Source organism: Lucilia cuprina, chromosome 6, assembly GCF_022045245.1.
Source record: "Lucilia cuprina isolate Lc7/37 chromosome 6, ASM2204524v1, whole genome shotgun sequence".
Classification (NCBI taxonomy): Eukaryota; Metazoa; Arthropoda; class Insecta; order Diptera; family Calliphoridae; genus Lucilia; species Lucilia cuprina.
In genome coordinates this window covers 51,009,355-51,030,506 of record NC_060954.1, presented here as the reverse complement: position 1 = coordinate 51,030,506, position 21,152 = coordinate 51,009,355, and the positions used below count along the sequence as shown (strand labels likewise).

Genomic DNA, 21,152 nt, shown 5'->3' with positions numbered 1-21,152 from the left:
TGTTTATTAAATAATAACGAAAACAAAAACAAGTTTTATGTATGTATTATAATAATTATTGATTTATGTAAAAAAAAAATATTATTAATATTCATACATATTTACATACGAAGTAAAAGTGTTTAGATTGTAATCCAAATATAATAAACACCAAAATATTTAATTATGCATTAATTAATTAGTTATTCTTATTAGTTTTGTTAATTGTTTTGGAAATTTTTGTGTGGGCTTTATAGATATAAAATCAAAAAGTGGTTTTCTTACTTTCTTTAGTTGAAGATGATAAGATTTTAGAATAAGAAAAAATTGTGAGATGTTTATACTTTTTTTTTTTGGTGTAAATCTATTTTATTTCGTTGATGTTTGTGATAACACCCACGGTAAGAAAGAAATTTTAGTTTATAGCTTTTAACTTCTGATGTAGTGATAGTTTTGTAATTAAATATTTAATCTAAGATAATAGATTTACTAATTTTCATCAGCGTATTAAACAGCAGGGATACTTTTTTATATTAAAGTATTAAATTTTCGATTAGAAATAAATAAATTTAAATTACATTCTAAAAAAACTTTTTTCTTGAAATAAACAAAATTTGTTTCGATTACGATGGACTTTAAAAACTGAACAAAAATGAAAGCAGTAGAACTAGAACAGACCTGGAACGGATCTACAACAAAACTTTAACAGAACTAGAACATAACTAGAAGAGAACTAGAACAGAACTAGAACAGAACTAGAACAGAACTAGAACAGAACTAGAACAGAACTAGAATAGAACTAGAACAGAACTAGAACAGAACTAGAACAGAACTAGAACAGAACTAGAACAGAACTAGAACTAAAACAGAACTAGAACAGAACTAGAACAGAACTAGAACAGAACTAGAACTAAAACAGAACTAGAACAGAACTAGAACAGAACTAGAACAGAACTAGAACAGAACTAGAACAGAACTAGAACAGAACTAGAACAGAACTAGAACAGAACTAGAACAGAACTAGAACAGAACTAGAACAGAACTAGAACAGAACTAGAACAGAACTAGAACAGAACTAGAACAGAACTAGAACAGAACTAGAACAGAACTAGAACAGAACTAGAACAGAACTAGAACAGAACTAGAACAGAACTAGAACAGAACTAGAACAGAACTAGAACAGAACTAGAACAGAACTAGAACAGAACTAGAACAGAACTAGAACAGAACTAGAACAGAACTAGAACAGAACTAGAACAGAACTAGAACAGAACTAGAACAGAACTAGAACAGAACTAGAACAGAACTAGAACAGAACTAGAACAGAACTAGAACAGAACTAGAACAGAACTAGAACAGAACTAGAACAGAACTAGAACAGAACAAACTAGTAACTGAACAAACTAGTAACTGAACTAGACTAGAACTGAACTAGACTTAAAATAAAACTGAATTACAACTCAACTAGAAGCAAAGGCATTTGCTTTAATAAATTGTTTATTTTTTCCCCTAAAACCACACAACACATTTTAGATAATCTATCATCCTTATAAATAGACTTTTAAATAACAAAAGTTCAAACTCCATAATAAAGTGACATCACTTTAAAACCAAATAAACTTAAATACTTTAACTACTTTCTAAATAAAGCAATTCCTAATTTATTTTCTAGTTTATTTATAAAGACGTGTAGTGGGTACTAGACTGACTGTATTTGGCAGCTAAATTAATGCATATATTGAGGAAGTCTTCTACTCAGAGCACTATTGCTTAATAAAGACATGTTTATTTTTTCTTATTTTTTTTCTTTTTCTTTTTTTTTTTGCTCTATGTAATTATTTAAGGAAACTTTAGAAATACGAGTAAATTCAATTCAATCGAATTAAATTGTTTGAATAGAAGCAAATTTGTTTAGTTACACAAATAGTAATAGACTGCAGTTTGTACTTAAGGGAAGTTCATGTATGCATTTAGAATATTTATAAAAAAAAAAAAACAGACGGTCTTTAAGACTTTATTTTTGGTTTGTTTCGACGGCACTGCCAAAACGTATTTGTCTTTGGGCGGTCAGAAATACCGGGAAGGCAAACATGACCTGTTCGATACATTTAAACATGTATGCATGCATGCAGCCAACTAAAGACAATATGCTACGTGATGACCCATTTTAGGGTTTTTATGATTTGTTGTAGCTGTTGCAACTTTTCTTGTCCATGCTGAGTATAACCAAGTTACATTGCCAACATAGTCAACAATACCATCTGTGAACATTGAACAAAAAGCAATTGATGCCATGCTGTCCATTTAAATGCAATTAACAACTTTTTAAATGTATGGTCAAGTTTTCAGTAGTTTTTTTGTTTTTTTGTTGTTGTGTGTTTTTCTGTTAACTTGTCTATAAAAGGTAAAAACTACTAAAATGGTTAAAAGCAGTGTAAAGCATTAATTTGTAAATTAATAACATTTTTCCCTACAACCCATTTAAATTTATTTATTTACAATAAATTTTGTTTTTTTTTTAATACATACAAGGTCATTTTAAATGTTAAATAATAACAAAATGTTTAATACCAACAGCGTTACAAATTTACAATTTGTACCATTAAAATCTTATTTAAAGTGAAAAAATAAACTTCTGTAAAGTTTTTTTGGTTTTTTTTTTTGGTTTCTGAATTTATAAAAAATAACAAAAAGAAATATTTTTTAAGTGAACAATCAATTTAGGCTGTTACATTTATAATGCCGTGTTTTAATACCCATTAACACTGAATTATTTAATGAAAAAAAAAAACATGAAATGAGATTTTACGTTCTTCACCTTTAAACACAAATCTAACACTTTTTTTTATAAAAGAAAACAACTGACATTGAATTATGAAATTACTTAGAAAAATTAAAATTTAATTAAAATAATAAACATTAAAAAACCTTGCTTGGAATTTCATTGTCAACAACAAAGAAACTTAAAAGTCAAACAATTTACACAAATAATAGGAAATTAGAAAATATAATCATTTTTCTTGTTAACTTGGTACAAAGTCTATAAATCAAGTTTAATTTTAGTTCAGTTCTAGTTCAGTTCTAGTTTAGTTCTAGTTCAGTTCTAGTAGTTCTAGTTTAGTTCTAGTTCAGTTCTAGTTCAGTTCTAGTTCAGTTCTAGTTCTAGTTCAGTTCTAGTTCAGTTCTAGTTCAGTTCTAGTTCAGTTCTAGTTCAGTTCTAGTTCAGTTCTAGTTCAGTTCTAGTTCAGTTCTAGTTCAGTTCTAGTTCAGTTCTAGTTCAGTTCTAGTTCAGTTCTAGTTCAGTTCTAGTTCAGTTCTAGTTCAGTTCTAGTTCAGTTCTAGTTCAGTTCTAGTTCAGTTCTAGTTCAGTTCTAGTTCAGTTCTAGTTCAGTTCTAGTTCAGTTCTAGTTCAGTTCTAGTTCAGTTCTAGTTCAGTTCTAGTTCAGTTCTAGTTCAGTTCTAGTTCAGTTCTAGTTCAGTTCTAGTTCAGTTCTAGTTCAGTTCTAGTTCAGTTCTAGTTCAGTTCTAGTTCAGTTCTAGTTCAGTTCTAGTTCAGTTCTAGTTCAGTTCTAGTTCAGTTCTAGTTCAGTTCTAGTTCAGTTCTAGTTCAGTTCTAGTTCAGTTCTAGTTCAGTTCTAGTTCAGTTCTAGTTCAGTTCTAGTTCAGTTCTAGTTCAGTTCTAGTTCAGTTCTAGTTCAGTTCTAGTTCAGTTCTAGTTCAGTTCTAGTTCAGTTCTAGTTCAGTTCTAGTTCAGTTCTAGTTCAGTTCTAGTTCAGTTCTAGTTCAGTTCTAGTTCAGTTCTAGTTCAGTTCTAGTTCAGTTCTAGTTCAGTTCTAGTTCTGTCTATTAGTTTTGTTCTAGTTCTGTTTAGTTCTGTCTTTTGTTCTGTTCTAGTTCTTTCCTTGTTCTGTTCTAGTGCTGTTCTAGTTCTGTTCAGTTCTGTTCTAGTTCAGTTCTAGTCTGTTCTAGTTCTGTTCTAGTTCTGTTCTAGTTCTGCTATTAGTTCTGTTCTGGTTCTGTTAGTTCTAGTTCTGTTCTAGTTCAGTTCTAGTTCTGTTCTAGTTCTGTTCTAGTTCTGTTCTAGTTCTGTTCTAGTTCTGTTCTAGTTCTGTTCTAGTTCTGTTCTAGTTCTGTTCTAGTTCTGTTCTAGTTGTGTTCTAGTTCTGTTCTAGTTCTGTTCTAGTTCTGTTCTAGTTCTGTTCTAGTTCTGTTCTAGTTCTGTTCTAGTTCTGTTCTAGTTCTGTTCTAGTTCTGTTCTAGTTCTGTTCTAGTTCTGTTCTAGTTCTGTTCTAGTTCTGTTCTAGTTCTGTTCTAGTTCTGTTCTAGTTTTGTTCTGTTCTAGTTCTGTTCTAGTTTTGTTCTGTTTCTAGTTCTGTTCTAGTTCTGTTCTAGTTCTGTTCTAGTTCTGTTCTAGTTCTGTTCTAGTTCTGTTCTAGTTCTGTTCTAGTTCTGTTCTAGTTCTGTTCTAGTTCTGTTCTAGTTCTGTTTTAGTTCTGTTCTAGTTCTGTTCTAGTTCTGTTCTAGTTCTGTTCTAGTTCTAGTTCTGTTTCAGTTCTGTTTAGTTCTGTTCTAGTTCTATGTTCTAGTTCTGTTCTAGTTCTGTTCTAGTTCTGTTCTAGTGTTCTTCTGTTCTAGTTCTGTTCTAGTTCTGTTCTAGTTCTGTTCTAGTTCTGTTCTAGTTCTGTTCTAGTTCTGTTCTAGTTCTGTTTTAGTTCTGTTCTAGTTCTGTTCTAGTTCTGTTCTATGTTCTTGTTTCGTTCTAGTTCTGTTCTAGTTCTGTTCTAGTTCTGTTCTAGTTCTGTTCTAGTTCTGTTCTAGTTCTGTTCTAGTTCTGTTCTAGTTCTGTTCTAGTTCTGTTCTAGTTCTGTTCTAGTTCTGTTCTAGTTCTGTTCTAGTTCTGTTCTAGTTCTGTTCTTCTGTTCTGTTCTAGTTCTAGTTCTGTTCTAGTTCTGTTCTAGTTCTGTTCTAGTTCTGTTCTAGTTCTGTTCTAGTTCTGTTCTAGTTCTGTTCTAGTTCTGTTCTAGTTCTGTTCTAGTTCTGTTCTAGTTCTGTTCTAGTTCTGTTCTAGTTCTGTTCTAGTTCTGTTCTAGTTCTGTTCTAGTTCTGTTCTAGTTCTGTTCTAGTTCTGTTCTAGTTCTGTTCTAGTTCTGTTCTAGTTCTGTTCTAGTTCTGTTCTAGTTCTGTTCTAGTTCTGTTCTAGTTCTGTTCTAGTTCTGTTCTAGTTCTGTTCTAGTTCTGTTCTAGTTCTGTTCTAGTTCTGTTCTAGTTCTGTTCTAGTTCTGTTCTAGTTCTGTTCTATTTAGTTCTGTTCTAGTTCTGTTCTAGTTCTGTTCTAGTTCTGTTCTAGTTCTGTTCTAGTTCTGTTCTAGTTCTGTTCTAGTTCTGTTCTAGTTCTGTTCTAGTTCTGTTCTAGTTCTGTTCTAGTTCTGTTCTAGTTCTGTTCTAGTTCTGTTCTAGTTCTGTTCTAGTTCTGTTCTAGTTCTGTTCTAGTTCTGTTCTAGTTCTGTTCTAGTTCTGTTCTAGTTCTGTTCTAGTTCTGTTCTAGTTCTGTTCTAGTTCTGTTCTAGTTCTGTTCTAGTTCTGTTCTAGTTCTGTTCTAGTTCTGTTCTAGTTCTGTTCTAGTTCTGTTCTAGTTCTGTTCTAGTTCTGTTCTAGTTCTGTTCTAGTTCTGTTCTAGTTCTGTTCTAGTTCTGTTCTAGTTCTGTTCTAGTTCTGTTCTAGTTCTGTTCTAGTTCTGTTCTAGTTCTGTTCTAGTTCTGTTCTAGTTCTGTTCTAGTTCTGTTCTAGTTCTGTTCTAGTTCTGTTCTAGTTCTGTTCTAGTTCTGTTCTAGTTCTGTTCTAGTTCTGTTCTAGTTCTGTTCTAGTTCTGTTCTAGTTCTGTTCTAGTTCTGTTCTAGTTCTGTTCTAGTTCTGTTCTAGTTCTGTTCTAGTTCTGTTCTAGTTCTGTTCTAGTTCTGTTCTAGTTCTGTTCTAGTTCTGTTCTAGTTCTGTTCTAGTTCTGTTCTAGTTCTGTTCTAGTTCTGTTCTAGTTCTGTTCTAGTTCTGTTCTAGTTCTGTTCTAGTTCTGTTCTAGTTCTAGTTCTGTTCTAGTTCTGTTCTAGTTCTGTTCTAGTTCTGTTCTAGTTCTGTTCTAGTTCTGTTCTAGTTCTGTTCTAGTTCTGTTCTAGTTCTGTTCTAGTTTTGTTCTGTTTCTAGTTCTGTTCTAGTCTTTGTTCTGTTCTAGTTCTGTTCTAGTTCTGTTCTAGTTCTGTTCTAGTTCTGTTCTAGTTCTGTTCTAGTTCTGTTCTAGTTCTGTTCTAGTTCTGTTCTAGTTCTGTTCTAGTTCTGTTTTAGTTCTGTTCTAGTTCTGTTCTAGTTCTGTTCTAGTTCTAGTGTTCTGTTTCTAGTTCTGTTCTAGTTCTGTTCTAGTTCTGTTCTAGTTCTGTTCTAGTTCTGTTCTAGTTCTGTTCTAGTTCTGTTCTAGTTCTGTTCTAGTTCTGTTCTAGTTTTGTTCTGTTCTAGTTCTGTTCTAGTTTTGTTCTGTTCTAGTTCTGTTCTAGTTCTGTTCTAGTTCTGTTCTAGTTCTGTTCTAGTTCTGTTCTAGTTCTGTTCTAGTTCTGTTCTAGTTTGTTCTAGTTTCTGTTCTAGTTCTGTTTTAGTTTGTTCTAGTTCTGTTCTAGTTCTGTTCTAGTTCTAGTTCTGTTCTAGTTCTGTTCTAGTTCTGTTCTAGTTCTGTTCTAGTTCTGTTCTAGTTCTGTTTTAGTTCTGTTCTAGTTCTGTTCTAGTTCCGTTCTAGTTCTGTTCTAGTTCTGTTCTAGTTCTGTTCTAGTTCTGTTCTAGTTCTGTTCTAGTTCTGTTCTAGTTCTGTTCTAGTTCTGTTCTAGTTCTGTTCTAGTTCTGTTCTAGTTCTGTTCTAGTTCTGTTCTAGTTCTGTTCTAGTTCTGTTCTAGTTCTGTTCTAGTTCTGTTCTAGTTCTGTTCTAGTTCTGTTCTAGTTCTGTTCTAGTTCTGTTCTAGTTCTGTTCTAGTTCTGTTCTAGTTCTGTTCTAGTTCTGTTCTAGTTCTGTTCTAGTTCTGTTCTAGTTCTGTTCTAGTTCTGTTCTAGTTCTGTTCTAGTTCTGTTCTAGTTCTGTTCTAGTTCTGTTCTAGTTCTGTTCTAGTTCTGTTCTAGTTCTGTTCTAGTTCTGTTCTAGTTCTGTTCAAGTTCTGTTCTAGTTCTGTTCTAGTTCTGTTCTAGTTCTGTTCTAGTTCTGTTCTAGATCTGTTCAAGTTCTGTTCTAGTTTTAGTTCTGTTCTGGTTTTTCCCTTTTTCTCATTAATAAGAATAATGAAACTTATTTTAAAGTAAATCAATATTATCGATTCGTTTGTATTATACAATTTATAAATTTTTTAAACAAAGCAATCTGGCTATAAATATTTTTATTGAATATATTCATATTAGTTTCTTTATTTGCTTATGATAAAGTCACGCTGTTTTCATGAACATAAACTATATATTTTTTTCTTCTTTCTGAACGCATAAATTTTTAATGCATAAAAATGAAATCGAAAAAAGAATAAAATTTTGTTACGCATTCATTGTTGCGTTTTTCTCCCCGCACGGACGATGTCCATTGGATGTTGCATCTGTTTACTGCATGACCTAAAATTGATATGAACGAAACTGTTTACGCTTTGGGGCCGTCTCAGCTTGTAGAAAATTATAAATGTGATAATTTTTCATAAACAGAAATGGTAATAATAATGATTTTAGAATTGTTTGATATATAAACTGTGACCGATTATTGTTTTATAAATATTATGTTTTATTTAGTTTTTGTCAATAAAATAGAGAATAGAAAATTTTAGTTTTTTAAAAACAATATTAACAATAAATTATAATTATTTTTTTTCTCTTTTCTTTTCAGATCGAATAGAACAAACTACCAACAACTTGCAATTTAAAACTTCAATTTTCATAATAAACGACTTAAAAAAAAGAACTCTTTTTACAAAAATGTCTCGTCAATTTATATATAGATTTTACTACAATCAAACGACTTAAGAAGTTTACACAAATTAAACTTCTAGAATAAATTAAGAAAATAAAAATTAAAAAAAAGAAAACAAAAAAAAATCTACTTTTACATATTGTTTTTATTTTAAATTTTTTTATTTTTCGTTAAAAAGAAAATACAACTCAGCAATATATAAATTGAAAATCATAGACTTTGCAAAACTAATTAATGTCAATTAAAAATTATTAACAAAAAAATCAATCAACAAAAACGATTTTTGAACACAACTAAAAAAAAATCCAAATTAATTACAAAATGGAGATGAGCATGGAACGTGATAGCTCCGCTTTGGGGAGTCTATTCCAGCAGATAATCAATGATATGAAGGTAAGTCTTATGCAAAAATCAAATTTAAAAACTATTTGTTTGTTTTTATTAAAAAAAAAACCGTTTGCTCTATATGGATCTAACTTTATTAAGAAAACATTTTATTTTATTTATTTGTTAGACAGCAAAACCTTAAATGTATTTTATCAAAATATCTTAATAAATAAGTTTCTTTTGTTTTCAAATTGTCGTTGTGAATTTGTTTAACAAATGCAAATACTTCCACTAACAATATTTAATTAATAATTTTACACATAATTTTTAAAGCAAAACAAAACCCACGCTCAATTTAAATTTTAAAAAGTCATTGACTTAAGTTTAATTCAACAACAAAACAATAAGTTCTTCACCCTCACTTCAAATTGATTAATTTTAAAATAACAGTGAAAATGTACGAGGGTCTTAAGGGGAATTATGAAAATAACACATAGTTTACTATTTTAGTTATAGTTCAGTGTTTTTTCTTTTCTAATTCAGTTCTAGTTCAGTTCTAGTTCGGTTCTAGTTCTGTTCTAGTTCTGTTCTAGTTCAGTTCTAGTTCAGTTCTACTTCACTTCTAGTTCAGTTCTAGTTCAGTTCAAATTCAGTTCTAGTTCAGTTCTAGTTCAGTTCTATTTCAGTTCTAGTTCAGTTCTAGTTCAGTTCTAGTTCAGTTCTAGTTCAGTTCTAGTTCAGTTCTAGTTCAGTTCTAGTTCAGTTCTAGTTCAGTTCTAGTTCAGTTCTAGTTCAGTTCTAGTTCAGTTCTAGTTCAGTTCTAGTTCAGTTCTAGTTCAGTTCTAGTTCAGTTCTAGTTCAGTTCTAGTTCAGTTCTAGTTCAGTTCTAGTTCAGTTCTAGTTCAGTTCTAGTTCAGTTCTAGTTCAGTTCTAGTTCAGTTCTAGTTCAGTTCTAGTTCAGTTCAAGTTCAGTTCAAGTTCAGTTCTAGTTCAGTTCTAGTTCAGTTCTAGTTCAGTTCCAGTTCAGTTCTAGTTCAGTTCTAGTTCAGTTCTAGTTCAGTTCTAGTTCAGTTCTAGTTCAGTTCTAGTTCAGTTCTAGTTCAGTTCTAGTTCAGTTCTAGTTCAGTTCTAGTTCAGTTCTAGTTCAGTTCTAGTTCAGTTCTAGTTCAGTTCTAGTTCAGTTCTAGTTCAGTTCTAGTTCAGTTCTAGTTCAGTTCTAGTTCAGTTCTAGTTCAGTTCTAGTTCAGTTCTAGTTCAGTTCTAGTTCAGTTCTAGTTCAGTTCTAGTTCAGTTTTAGTTCAATTCTAGTTTAGTTCTAGTTCAGTTCTAATTCAGTTCTAGTTCAGTTCTAATTCAGTTCTAGTTCAGTTCTAATTCAGTTCTAGTTCAGTTCTAGTTCAGTTCTAGTTCAGTTCTAGTTCAGTTCTAGTTTATTTCTAGTTCAGTTCTAGTTCAGTTCTAGTTCAGTTTTAGTTCAGTTCTAGTTCAGTTCTAGTTCAGTTCTAGTTCATTTCTTGTTCAGTTCTCGTTCTGTTCTAGTTCAGTTCTAGTTCAGTTCTAGTTCAGTTCTAGTTCAGTTCTAGTTCAGTTCTAGTTCAGTTCTAGTTCGGTTCTAGTTCAGTTCTAGTTCAGTTCTAGTTCAGTTCTAGTTCAGTTCTAGCTCAGTTCTAGTTCAGTTCTAGTTCAGTTCTAGTTCAGTTCTAGTTCAGTTATAATTCAGTTCTAGTTCAGTTCTAGTTTAGTTCTAGTTCAGTTTTAGTTCAGTTCTAGTTCAGTTCTACTACAGTTGTAGTTGAGTTCTAGAGTTGTTCGAGTTTATTTCTCGTTCTGCTACAGTTCAGTTTTACTTTGATTTTAATTTAAAGCTATTTTAAGTATATGAAATTTCTGTAAGAAGTGTAATAATCAATGTCAGAGGTTTCCAAGATCATAATGTAATAACCGATAATGGAAATTTAAAATACATGTATTTGTCTTTCGTAGTTGTTAAAGGGCAAAAAACCAAAGTCACATAAAAAAACACTGAATAAATATAATAAAATAGTTTTATACTTGACTTAAATTTCATAAAATTTTTTTAATTTTTGTACTTTAATACCAAAAGTAAGAAACACCTGTTAAGATTTTAACTTCAAATTGTTGTTGTTATCTTTAAAATTCCAACACAAGTCTACGCATGCGTATCATTTTTATATACAACAAACAGCACACCCGGTATTTAAAATCTGTACAAATATGAAGTGTAATGAATATTTTTATTAGCATAAAAAGATGAGGAAAAAAAATTAAGCAAAAAAATAAAATATCAAATTACTTTATAAAGTAGTAATATTTTTTTTTTTTATTTAAAAAAAATTTATATATCTATAATATTTTAAACATTTTGTTCTGATTTCATATTCGTACACTCACGTTTATTTAGAGTATGTCAAGAACTTACTCTATATAGAAGTCTATTTAAAAATAAAATTGTCTAGAACAAAAAACCGACTTAATGCAAATTGGCCATGTGAAAATTATGTTCGTACTCGAAAAACAAAAAAAAAAAAAAATAAATAAAATTATTCATTTATTCCAACGAACATACAAGGTCAAAAATTATAAACCTACATGCAAATATGGTAAAATTATGTAGATAAAACCAGCATAATTGTTTAAAATTAAAATATTGTTTTAATTATTTTTTATTATTTTGTTGAAAATTAAACTAATTTTCACAACTCTTATTTGCATTTTAAAATCTCAAATTAAACTCTAAGAATTATACTGGTATGAACATTTAAAATAACAGCAAAAAGTTTTAAATGAAAACATCCGTTATAATTTTGAAAATGAGCAACAACTAAACACTTTCTCACTCTCTTTATTTCAATTTCATTTAACACAAATCAATTCAAATTTTTTATATTGTTTATCTTAATAACTCATGTGAATATTTTAAAAATACATTAAATTGTGAAAAAAACAAAGATTCTCAATTTTGTGGTGTCTTTAACAACCCAATTGTTTTTACACGCAAAAAATAAGTAAATGAAAACTTTTCTCGATCATTAATTACGCTTTTTTCCCTTGTTGTTATTTTTGTAATATCTGTCTGTAAATTTGTTCTCGTTTTTTATTTCTTTTTTTTCGCTTACGTTTTTAAATTTGCCGGTTTGTTATTTATGTGGGGTAATTTTTATATTAAAATACACTGAAAGAAAACATCTGAATATTGATGAAAATTAAGTTAACACTTATTAAAGTAGTTCAAAGTTAGTATTTAGAACAGATCACGAATCAAATATGATTGAAAACAATCTCAGTTTTATTTCAGTTCGTTAGACCTATTTCAGTGCTAGTTATATTCTAGTTCTGTTCTAGTTCTATTCTAGTTCTGTTCTAGTTTTGTTCTAGTTCTGTTCTAGTTCTGTTCTAGTTCTGTTCTAGTTCTGTTCTAGTTCTGTTCTAGTTCTGTTCTAGTTCTGTTCTAGTTCTGTTCTAGTTCTGTTCTAGTTCTGTTCTAGTTCTGTTCTAGTTCTGTTCTAGTTCTGTTCTAGTTCTGTTCTAGTTCTGTTCTAGTTCTGTTCTAGTTCTGTTCTAGTTCTGTTCTAGTTCTGTTCTAGTTCTGTTCTAGTTCTGTTCTAGTTCTGTTCTAGTTCTGTTCTAGTTTTGTTCTAGTTCTGCTCTAGTTCTGTTCTAGTTCTGTTCTAGTTCTGTTCTAGTTCTGTTCTAGTTCTGTTCTAGTTCTGTTCTAGTTCTGTTCTAGTTCTGTTCTAGTTCTGTTCTAGTTCTGTTCTAGTTCTGTTCTAGTTCTGTTCTAGTTCTGTTCTAGTTCAGTTCTAGTTCTGTTCTAGTTCTGTTCTAGTTCTGTTCTAGTTCTGTTCTAGTTCTGTTCTAGTTCTGTTCTAGTTCTGTTCTAGTTCTGTTCTAGTTCTGTTCTAGTTCTGTTCTAGTTCTGTTCTAGTTCTGTTCTAGTTCTGTTCTAGTTCTGTTCTAGTTCTGTTCTACTCTGTTCTAGTTCTGTTTCTAGTTCTGTTCTAGTTCTGTTCTAGTTCTGTTCTAGTTCTGTTCTAGTTCTGTTCTAGTTCTGTTCTAGTTCTGTTCTAGTTCTGTTCTAGTTCTGTTCTAGTTCTGTTCTAGTTCTGTTCTAGTTCTGTTCTAGTTCTGTTCTAGTTCTGTTCTAGTTTGTTTTAGTTTGTTTAGTTTTGTTCTAGTTTTGTTCTAGTTCTGTTCTAGTTCTGTTCTAGTTTGTTCTAGTTCTGTTCTAGTTCTGTTCTAGTTCTGTTCTAGTTCTGTTCTAGTTCTGTTCTAGTTCTGTTTTAGTTCTGTTTTAGTTCTGTTCTAGTTCTGTTCTAGTTCTGTTCTAGTTCTGTTCTAGTTCTGTTCTAGTTCTGTTCTAGTTCTGTTCTAGTTCTATTCTAGTTCTATTCTAGTTCTATTCTAGTTCTATTCTAGTTCAGTTCTAGTTCTGGTTCTGTTTTAGTTCTGTCCTAGTTCAGTTCTAGTTCTGGTTCTGTTTTAGTTCTGTTTTAGTTCTGTTCTAGTTCTGTTCTAGTTCTGTTCTAGTTCTGTTCTAGTTCTGTTCTAGTTCTGTTCTAGTTCTGTTCTAGTTCTGTTCTAGTTATGTTCAAATTCTGTTCTAGTACTGTACTAGTTCGGTTTAGTTGTATTGTTTTGTTTGACTTTTCTCTCAGTGCTTAAATATTTAATAGCTGTATTGACTTACACGATATCTGGGTGTATGGCTGACTGCGTGTTAGTAAGTATGTCTATATCTATGTTCTTCCTGTGGTTAATGGTAATGAGTATTGTTTGGTTCGTTGGTGGTTGAATGGCTTTGGCTGTTAATGTATTTGTTTATTCATTTGCCAATTTGTTTTAAACGCAACCTCCTCACACTTTTAAATTGTATGAACGAATATACAAGCCAATTAATTGTTTTACTCTGACATTTATCTTCACTTTGTATAAAATGTTGTATATATTTACGTATATAAATATATTTTGCACTAGTATCTAAAATAGCCAGTCAGATTAACAAAACCATTTTTGACATATATATTTATGAAACGTTCTCTAATCATTGTATTATTACTCTTTTAGTTTATAATTATTATGTTATGATACTTTATCATTTCTATAGTTTTATTTTTTTCTGTTAATTATTTCGTTGGTTGTTTATAGTTAATTAACCTTCAAATTAGGTGTGTGAGAGATACATAAATAAATGTATGAATGAAAAAGAAACAGATTTTTATATGTGCGTGCGTAACTTTTTAGAATGGGGTTACTCATATAAATTAGAAAATTCATAATTTTTTAATGCTGGCATTTGGGAATTGTTATAATAAAATCTGGGAAAAAGGGTAAATTACTATATTTAAAGTTATGTACACATATTTGTGTGTGTGTATGTTGAATATAGCAAACCTAATGATGTTCGTTAGTTGATAATTTTCAGAAAACTTTTAATAAGATTATAAAGGTTGTTGAATTTGTTGGAACAATAATATTATTGTTGAAAAAATCATTAAACAGTTAGAAAGCTTTTTCGTTAAGTTTTTATAAAGCTTTTATATTGTAACTATTAGATAAATATTATTAAATTTGAAAGTTTGTTACTTAAAAATTATTAATATAAACATATTCTATGGAATGAATGTTCCGACTAGAACTGAACTAGAACTGAACTAGAACTAAACAAGAACTGAACTAGAACTGAACTAGAACTGAACTAGAACTGAACTAGAACTGAACTAGAACTGAACTAGAACTGAACTAGAACTAACTAGAACTGAACTAGAACTGAACTAGAACTGAACTAGAACTGAACTAGAACTGAACTAGAACTGAACTAGAACTGAACTAGAACTGAACTAGAACTGAACTAGAACTGAACTAGAACTGAACTAGAACTGAACTAGAACTGAACTAGAACTGAACTAGAACTGAACTAGAACTGAACTAGAACTGAACTAGAACTGAACTAGAACTGAACTAGAACTGAACTAGAACTGAACTAGAACTGAACTAGAACTGACTAGAACTGAACTAGAACTGAACTAGAACTGAACTAGAACTGAACTAGAAACTGAACTAGAACTGAACTAGAACTGACTAGAACTGAACTAGAACTGAACTAGAACTGAACTAGAACTGAACTAGAACTGAACTAGAACTGAACTAGAACTGAACTAGAACTGAACTAGAACTGAACTAGAACTGAACTTGAACTGAACTAGAACTGAACTAGAACTGAACTAGAACTGAACTGGAACTGAACTAGAACTGAACTAGAACTGAACTAGAACTGAACTAGAACTGAACTAGAACTGAACTAGAACTGAACTTGAACTTGAACTGAACTAGAACTGAACTAGAACTAAACTGAACTAAAAGTGAACTTGTACAAGAATTGGACTTATCTAAAGACAAGTCGATAGAGCAGTTTATGGGCCGTTTTTTGGATAGTCCTCTAACAAGTTTATGGATTACACTACTGACTGCTATATAGACTAATTAAGGAACTAGTCTATTGATCAGTATTTTCAAATATTCTCTCTGATGCAAATATTTCTATTGTAAGTAGCTTATCATATTTTGGAACAAAAACATTTAAATTTATATAATAGTTAAATTTGTTTAACGCAAACAATTCACTATTTATATCTGTTAAGCATCAGTCAACACAACAACTTGTAAAACATTAAAATTTTGAAATGTTAACCAAATAAAAAAAGAAAAACTTTTTAACATTTCCTTTATGGCGGCGAAATGTTAAACAACTAAAATACTCAATGCAATCCAACGACCGCATTACCTGCATTTGTTAAATGCCAAAAAACACACAAAATGCAAAAGATTCACCGATAAACAAAATAAAATTTAACCAAATAAAAAATCTACAAAAATCTAAACTTAATGAAATACTAACCGAAAATAAAACAATAAATATGTTTTCCTCTGATAAGATGAGCTGCATGACAAACGACATAGTCTATCTCATCTTCACCTTTCCTGGTGGCAATTGCAATTGTACAACACCCTACCTACCCGCCTCCCACAATTAACAATTTATTAATTTTTTTGTGCTACTTGTGAATTAACAAAAAAAGTAAATGTAGAAAATAAATTTTTAAAAGAAAAACGATACTTATCGCGAGTACTATTTTCAAATCACATAAATTATCGCGGGGGGATACAACACAACACTCGAAGTCATTCAGTCTCTCAGTCACAATCAGCTACACATTACGACAAACACACGTTCTCTTTAGAAAAAATCTTAAAAATACACTTTATTTTTAAAGATACAAAAACGAGAGGCAACAACAATAATTTGTCTGAAATGCCGCCAACATCTTACGGTGACGACAACAACACATCAATGCTGGCGGTATATAAATGATGACTACAATGTTGTGTTTCATTTCAGTGACGGAGAAGGTGATAGTCGTGTTGTTGGTGGTGGTGGTGCTATTTTTGTTCCTTTCAACAATAGCTTGTAATGGCAGCAACAGTGACAACTAAAACAACAACAACATCCACCGTATAAACTTACTACTCTACCTGTTAAAAGCATAAAATGTCAACAACATAAACGATAGATTGGATTTTGTTCGTTTAGTATTTAGATACAGTGGAATTGTAAAATGGAAAATTTTGTCAAAAAGAGTAGAGAAATATTCATTAAAAGACTATAGATGGTCGAGACTTTAGTCATTCTATAGTAAAAGCTATATGTTAGTCTATAGTAAAGATCAGTCAATTGTTCAGAAGACAGATCATTCTATAGTCAAGATTATAATTCATTCTATAATAGAGGCCTCAAATCAGTCTATAGTGAAGACGGTGTCAAGAATATAGATCAGACTTTAGTTTGGATTATAAATTAGTTGAATGTCAAGATTTTGCATCAGTCTATAACCAAGAATATTGATCAGTCTATAGTCAAGACTATTGCTCAGTCTATAGTCAAGACTATTGCTCAGTCTATAGTCAAGACTACAGATCAGTCTATAGTCAAGACTACAGATCAGTCTATAGTCAAGACTATAGATCAGTCTATAGTCAAGACTATAGATAAGTCTATAGTCAAGACTATAGATCAGTCTATAGTCAAGACTATAGATCAGTCTATAGTCAAGACTATAGATCAGTCTATAGTCAAGACTATTGATCAGTCTATAGTCAAGACTACAGATCAGTCTATAGTCAAGGCTACAGATCAGTCTATAGTCATTTCAGTTTTTCTTCATCATTTTCATAACTTCCAGTATTAAGCTATCCTATACCACTGTAAACAATTCTTTATCTACCATCTTCCTTTGAGCTAATTTTCATCTGCATCCACCCTCTTCAACATTTGCCAATTCTCGTACTATTTTCAGTTATTTATCTCTTAAATTGTATTTATGTATCGAAGCAACAACAACATAAAAAAATCAATTCTTTTTTAAATGCTAATGCTGTTATTTGCTTTATTTTACAATTCTTTTGAAGTTGTTGTTCTTTTTTGTTGGTGTTGTTGTTATTCATCAATATGTCATTTAAACTAATCTCTTTTACAGAGCTTTGACATTTTACAGTACCAGTTGTAGTAAATAACACGAAAAGCGAAAAAAAACAACAACAAATGCTGTAACGAAATCACCAACTACAACAACAATAATGAAGTCTAGATATTCATTTGTCAATTTCAATATAACACAGATATTTAAAAGAATAAAATCATTATAATATATTGTATTTTAAATTGAAAATTTCCATAGTTTGAATTATTTTCTATAACTGACTTTTTAACAATCTGTGTTGTTTACAACTTATAGTTGTTCTCGCCTAGATTATCGTAACGGTGGCAATTGTTGTGGTTAAAATACATACATATACATATGTATATTTTTTTTGCTGTCGATACTCCTCCAGCTACTCTGGTTATTGTTGTCACTTTAAAGTCAACGAAATATTAAGAAATTGTAATAAATCATGCAACTTTATATGACTATATATATAACGACTATTAATATACTTTATCCATAGATACTTGTATCACAGATACAAACGAATACATTCACACTTGATATTTAAATTGTTGTTTACTTTTTTACTTATACAACTACATAGTAGTTGTAGCGTTCGTTGAATAGTTTGCAATAGTTTTTTTTTTGTTTTTTTTTTATTGCAACAATTGCTTGTTGTTATTATTTGTTAAACTGTTTGGAAATTGTAATTCTATAGTTGGTTTGGTTTAGATTTACATAAATTTATATATGTTTGTATGCAATTTTGTTTATTATCTTTCTTTAGAGTGCTTGAGGAACAAATATAATGTATTTTCTACACCATTTCTAGTTAGAATTGAAAAATTTAATAGTCAAGACTAAATCTATAGTCAAAACTTTAGATCAGTCTGTAGTCAAGATTATAGATCAGTTTCAAGTGAACTACACTTAACTACACTAAGACTTTAGATACACTAAGACTATAAATAAATCTTAAGATAAGATTAGTGTTTAGCAAAGACTGCACATGAATCTCTAGTCAAGACTATTGATTGGTCAATAGTCAGTCTGTAGTCAAGACTATAAATCAATCTTTAGTCAAAATTATAGATCAGTCTCCAGTCAAGACTATAATCAGTCTATAGTCATGATTATATATACAAGACTATAGATCAGTCTATAGTCAAGACTATAGATCAGTCTATAGTCAAGACTATAGATCAGTCTATAGTCAAGACTATAGATCAGTCTATAGTCAAGACTATAGATCAGTCTATAGTTAAGACTATAGATCAGTCTATAGTTAAGACTATAGATCAGTCTATAGTTAAGACTATAGATCAGTCTATAGTTAAGACTATAGATCAGTCTATAGTCAGGACTATAGACCAGTTAACAGTCAAGACTATAGATCAGTCTATAGCCAAAACTATTGATCAGTTTATAGTCAAGACTATAGATCAGTCTATAGTCAAGACTATAGACCAGTTAACAGTCAAGACTATAGACCAGTTAACAGTCAAGACTATAGATCAGTCATCAAGTATCAGTATAATCAAGGCTATGGACCAGTTAACAATCAAGACTATAGATCAGTCTATAGTCAAGACTATAGATCAGTCTATAGTTAAGACTATAGATTAGTCTATTGTTAAGACTATAGATCACTTTATAGTCAAGACTATAGATCAGTCTATAATCAAGACTATGGACCAGTTAACAATCAAGACTATAGATCAGTCTATAGTCAAGATTATAGATCAGTCTATAGTTAAGACTATAGATTAGTCTATAGTCAAGACTATAGATCAGTCTATAGTCAAGACTATAGATCAGTCTATAGTCAAGACTACAGATTAGTTTATAGTAAATACTATAGATCAGTCTATAGTCAAGACTATAGATCAGTCTATAGTCAAGACTATAGATCAGTTTATAGTCAAGACTATAGATCATAGTTAAGTATATAGTCAAGACTATAGACCAGTCTATAGTGAAGACTATAGATCAGTCTATAGTCAAGACTGTAGATCAGTCTATAGTCAAGATCAGTCTATAGTCAAGATTAGTTTATAGTCAAGATCAGTCTATAGTCTAGACGATAGATCAGTCTTTGAAAATACTAAAGATCATTCTATAGTATAGAATATAGATCAATCTATAGTCGAGACTATAGATCAGTCTATAGTTCATACTGTCGTTCAGTTTCTAGTCAAGACTGCAGATCAGTCTATAATCAAAAATATAGATCAGTATCTAGTCAAGACTATAGGTCTTTAGTAAACACTAAGACTATAGATCGGTTTGTAGATCAGATAGTCAAGATTATATATCAATGTAATGACTACAGATCGGTCTATTGCAAAGATTCTGCCTACAGTCAAGATCATAACTCTATAGTAAACGCTTTACATCTGTCTATGGTTAGGACAATAGATCTGTCTTAGTCAAGATTGTTGGTCAGTCTACATCAGTTTGTAGTCTAGAATATAGAATCAGTGTATAGATTGGACTATAGAACAGTTTGTAGTCAATACTATAGATCAATCTAAAGTCTAGATTATAGATCAATATATAGTTAAGACTATAGATCAATCTATAGTTAAAACCATAGATCAAGTCTAAAGTTCTGTTTTTTTCTATTTTTAACTTTATAAATTGATTTTAAATGTTCAATTATCATTAAATAACATTTAAATTTTTATTAATAAATATTGAAAACATAAAAATCGTGATTTATATCAAGACATAAGTAAATAAATCTTTCAAAAGCCGTTATAGTCTAAAGTTTTTTTTTTGAAAATAAACCAAGCCTAACTAAAAATTACAAATGATATTCAGAATTATGAGGAAATTTTTTAAAATAAAAAATAATAACTAAAAATAAACTACCAACTGAATTTTTTTATGGTCTAGTGCCAGTAGCCAGTAAAAATCATTAAGAACCTCTAATGCAAAAAAAAAAACAAACTTTTCTAATATTCTTAAAAGCTTTTGTTCCAGCTTCAATATTTTTCCAAAGGCAGTTGCAAATTAAAATTTTATTTAAGTTTTTTATTACTTTATCTTCAGTTGTTTTGTTGGTTTCCAAGTGTTTCGGCCTCATCATTATCATCATCATTAGATTTTCAGTCGTCATTATTATTCCCGCAGTATTAGTTTTAGAATCATTGAACAATCGCATAAAATTGTTGATCTTGTTCGTTTTATAAGTTTTGTTTTTTTCTTTGAGTTCCTATATGGCTTTAAGCCATGCAAAGAAACAAACATCTTGTTAAGATACAAAATAATAAATTTTATTTAATTTTTTTTCTTAATTTTTTTTTTTTATTCTTCCACTTTTGCGTTATGTATTTTTAATTTTTTTTGCTTACCGCCTTGCTCTGATTCGCACTCAGGCCAAGTTGTATCAAACTTCAATGAACTTTTTCTCTTCTGTTCATTTTTATGTAGTTTATGAAATTCTAAAGTTTTTTTTGTTAAAATATAAATAAAATTTTTGTTGTTTTTACTGAAGTGTTTATTTAACTAGCATTGTTGCCACAATGCATACATATACAAATATAAAAGATTTTAATGTCACAGAAAAATAAAACTATAAATTTTCAGACATTACAACCAACCACATAAATCTGTTTTAGTTGTTTGTTTTTCTATAAAAAAATAACATAGTTTTTGTTAAACGATTTAAATGAAACTTTTTCTTATAATATTACTAGACGTACCATCGTCATATAGAAATCTACAAGTCTAGAACTTTAATAAAAATTTATTATTTAAATGCAAAAAAAAATGACAATTGTTGTATGAAAAACTAAATGAAATGAAAAGTTTTTTTGGGCAAAATAAATTTAGATTGACACAGAGTTATCCTTGTGTTCAAACTATATTATAGTTCAGAATATAGTCGAGACTATAGAATTGTCTATACTTTAAACTTAACTACAGACCAAATTATAAAATTTTCTATAATCCATAATAGAGACTTATTTAAAGTTCAGATTGTAGACTAAAGTCCGGACTATAGATCAGACTAAAGATCACTCTATAGTCCAGATAATATTTTAGTCCAGGCAATATAATAATGTAAGATACTAGTCCAAACTGTAGTAAAGAGATTGTCGAGACAATAGATCAGACAATAGATCCAGACTATAGTCCAGACTATAGTGCATAATATAGTCCAGACTATAGTGCAGACTATAGTGCAGACTATAGTGCAGACTATAGTGCAGACTATAGTGCAGACTATAATGCATACTATAGTCTAGACTATAATGCAGACTTTAGTCCAGACTATAGTGCAGACTATATATAGTCCAGACTATAGTCCAGACTATAGTCCAGACTATAGTGCAGACTATAGTCGAGACTATAGTGCAGTCTATAGT

General features: G+C 30.2%; 1 protein-coding gene across 30 annotated transcripts in view; it reads left to right on the top strand.

Moving 5' to 3' along the window:
- Nucleotides 1-21,152, top strand: part of LOC111686228 (alpha-protein kinase 1) — a 131,517-nt gene that overhangs the window by 33,674 nt on the left and 76,691 nt on the right. For all 30 annotated transcript variants that reach the window (XM_046954306.1, XM_046954303.1, XM_046954285.1 and 27 more), the window contains exon 2: nt 7,868-8,344. In XM_046954306.1, coding sequence (XP_046810262.1) covers nt 8,273-8,344 — 72 coding nt within the window. In that variant the 5' untranslated portion in view covers nt 7,868-8,272. The remainder of the gene's footprint in view (nt 1-7,867; nt 8,345-21,152) is intronic.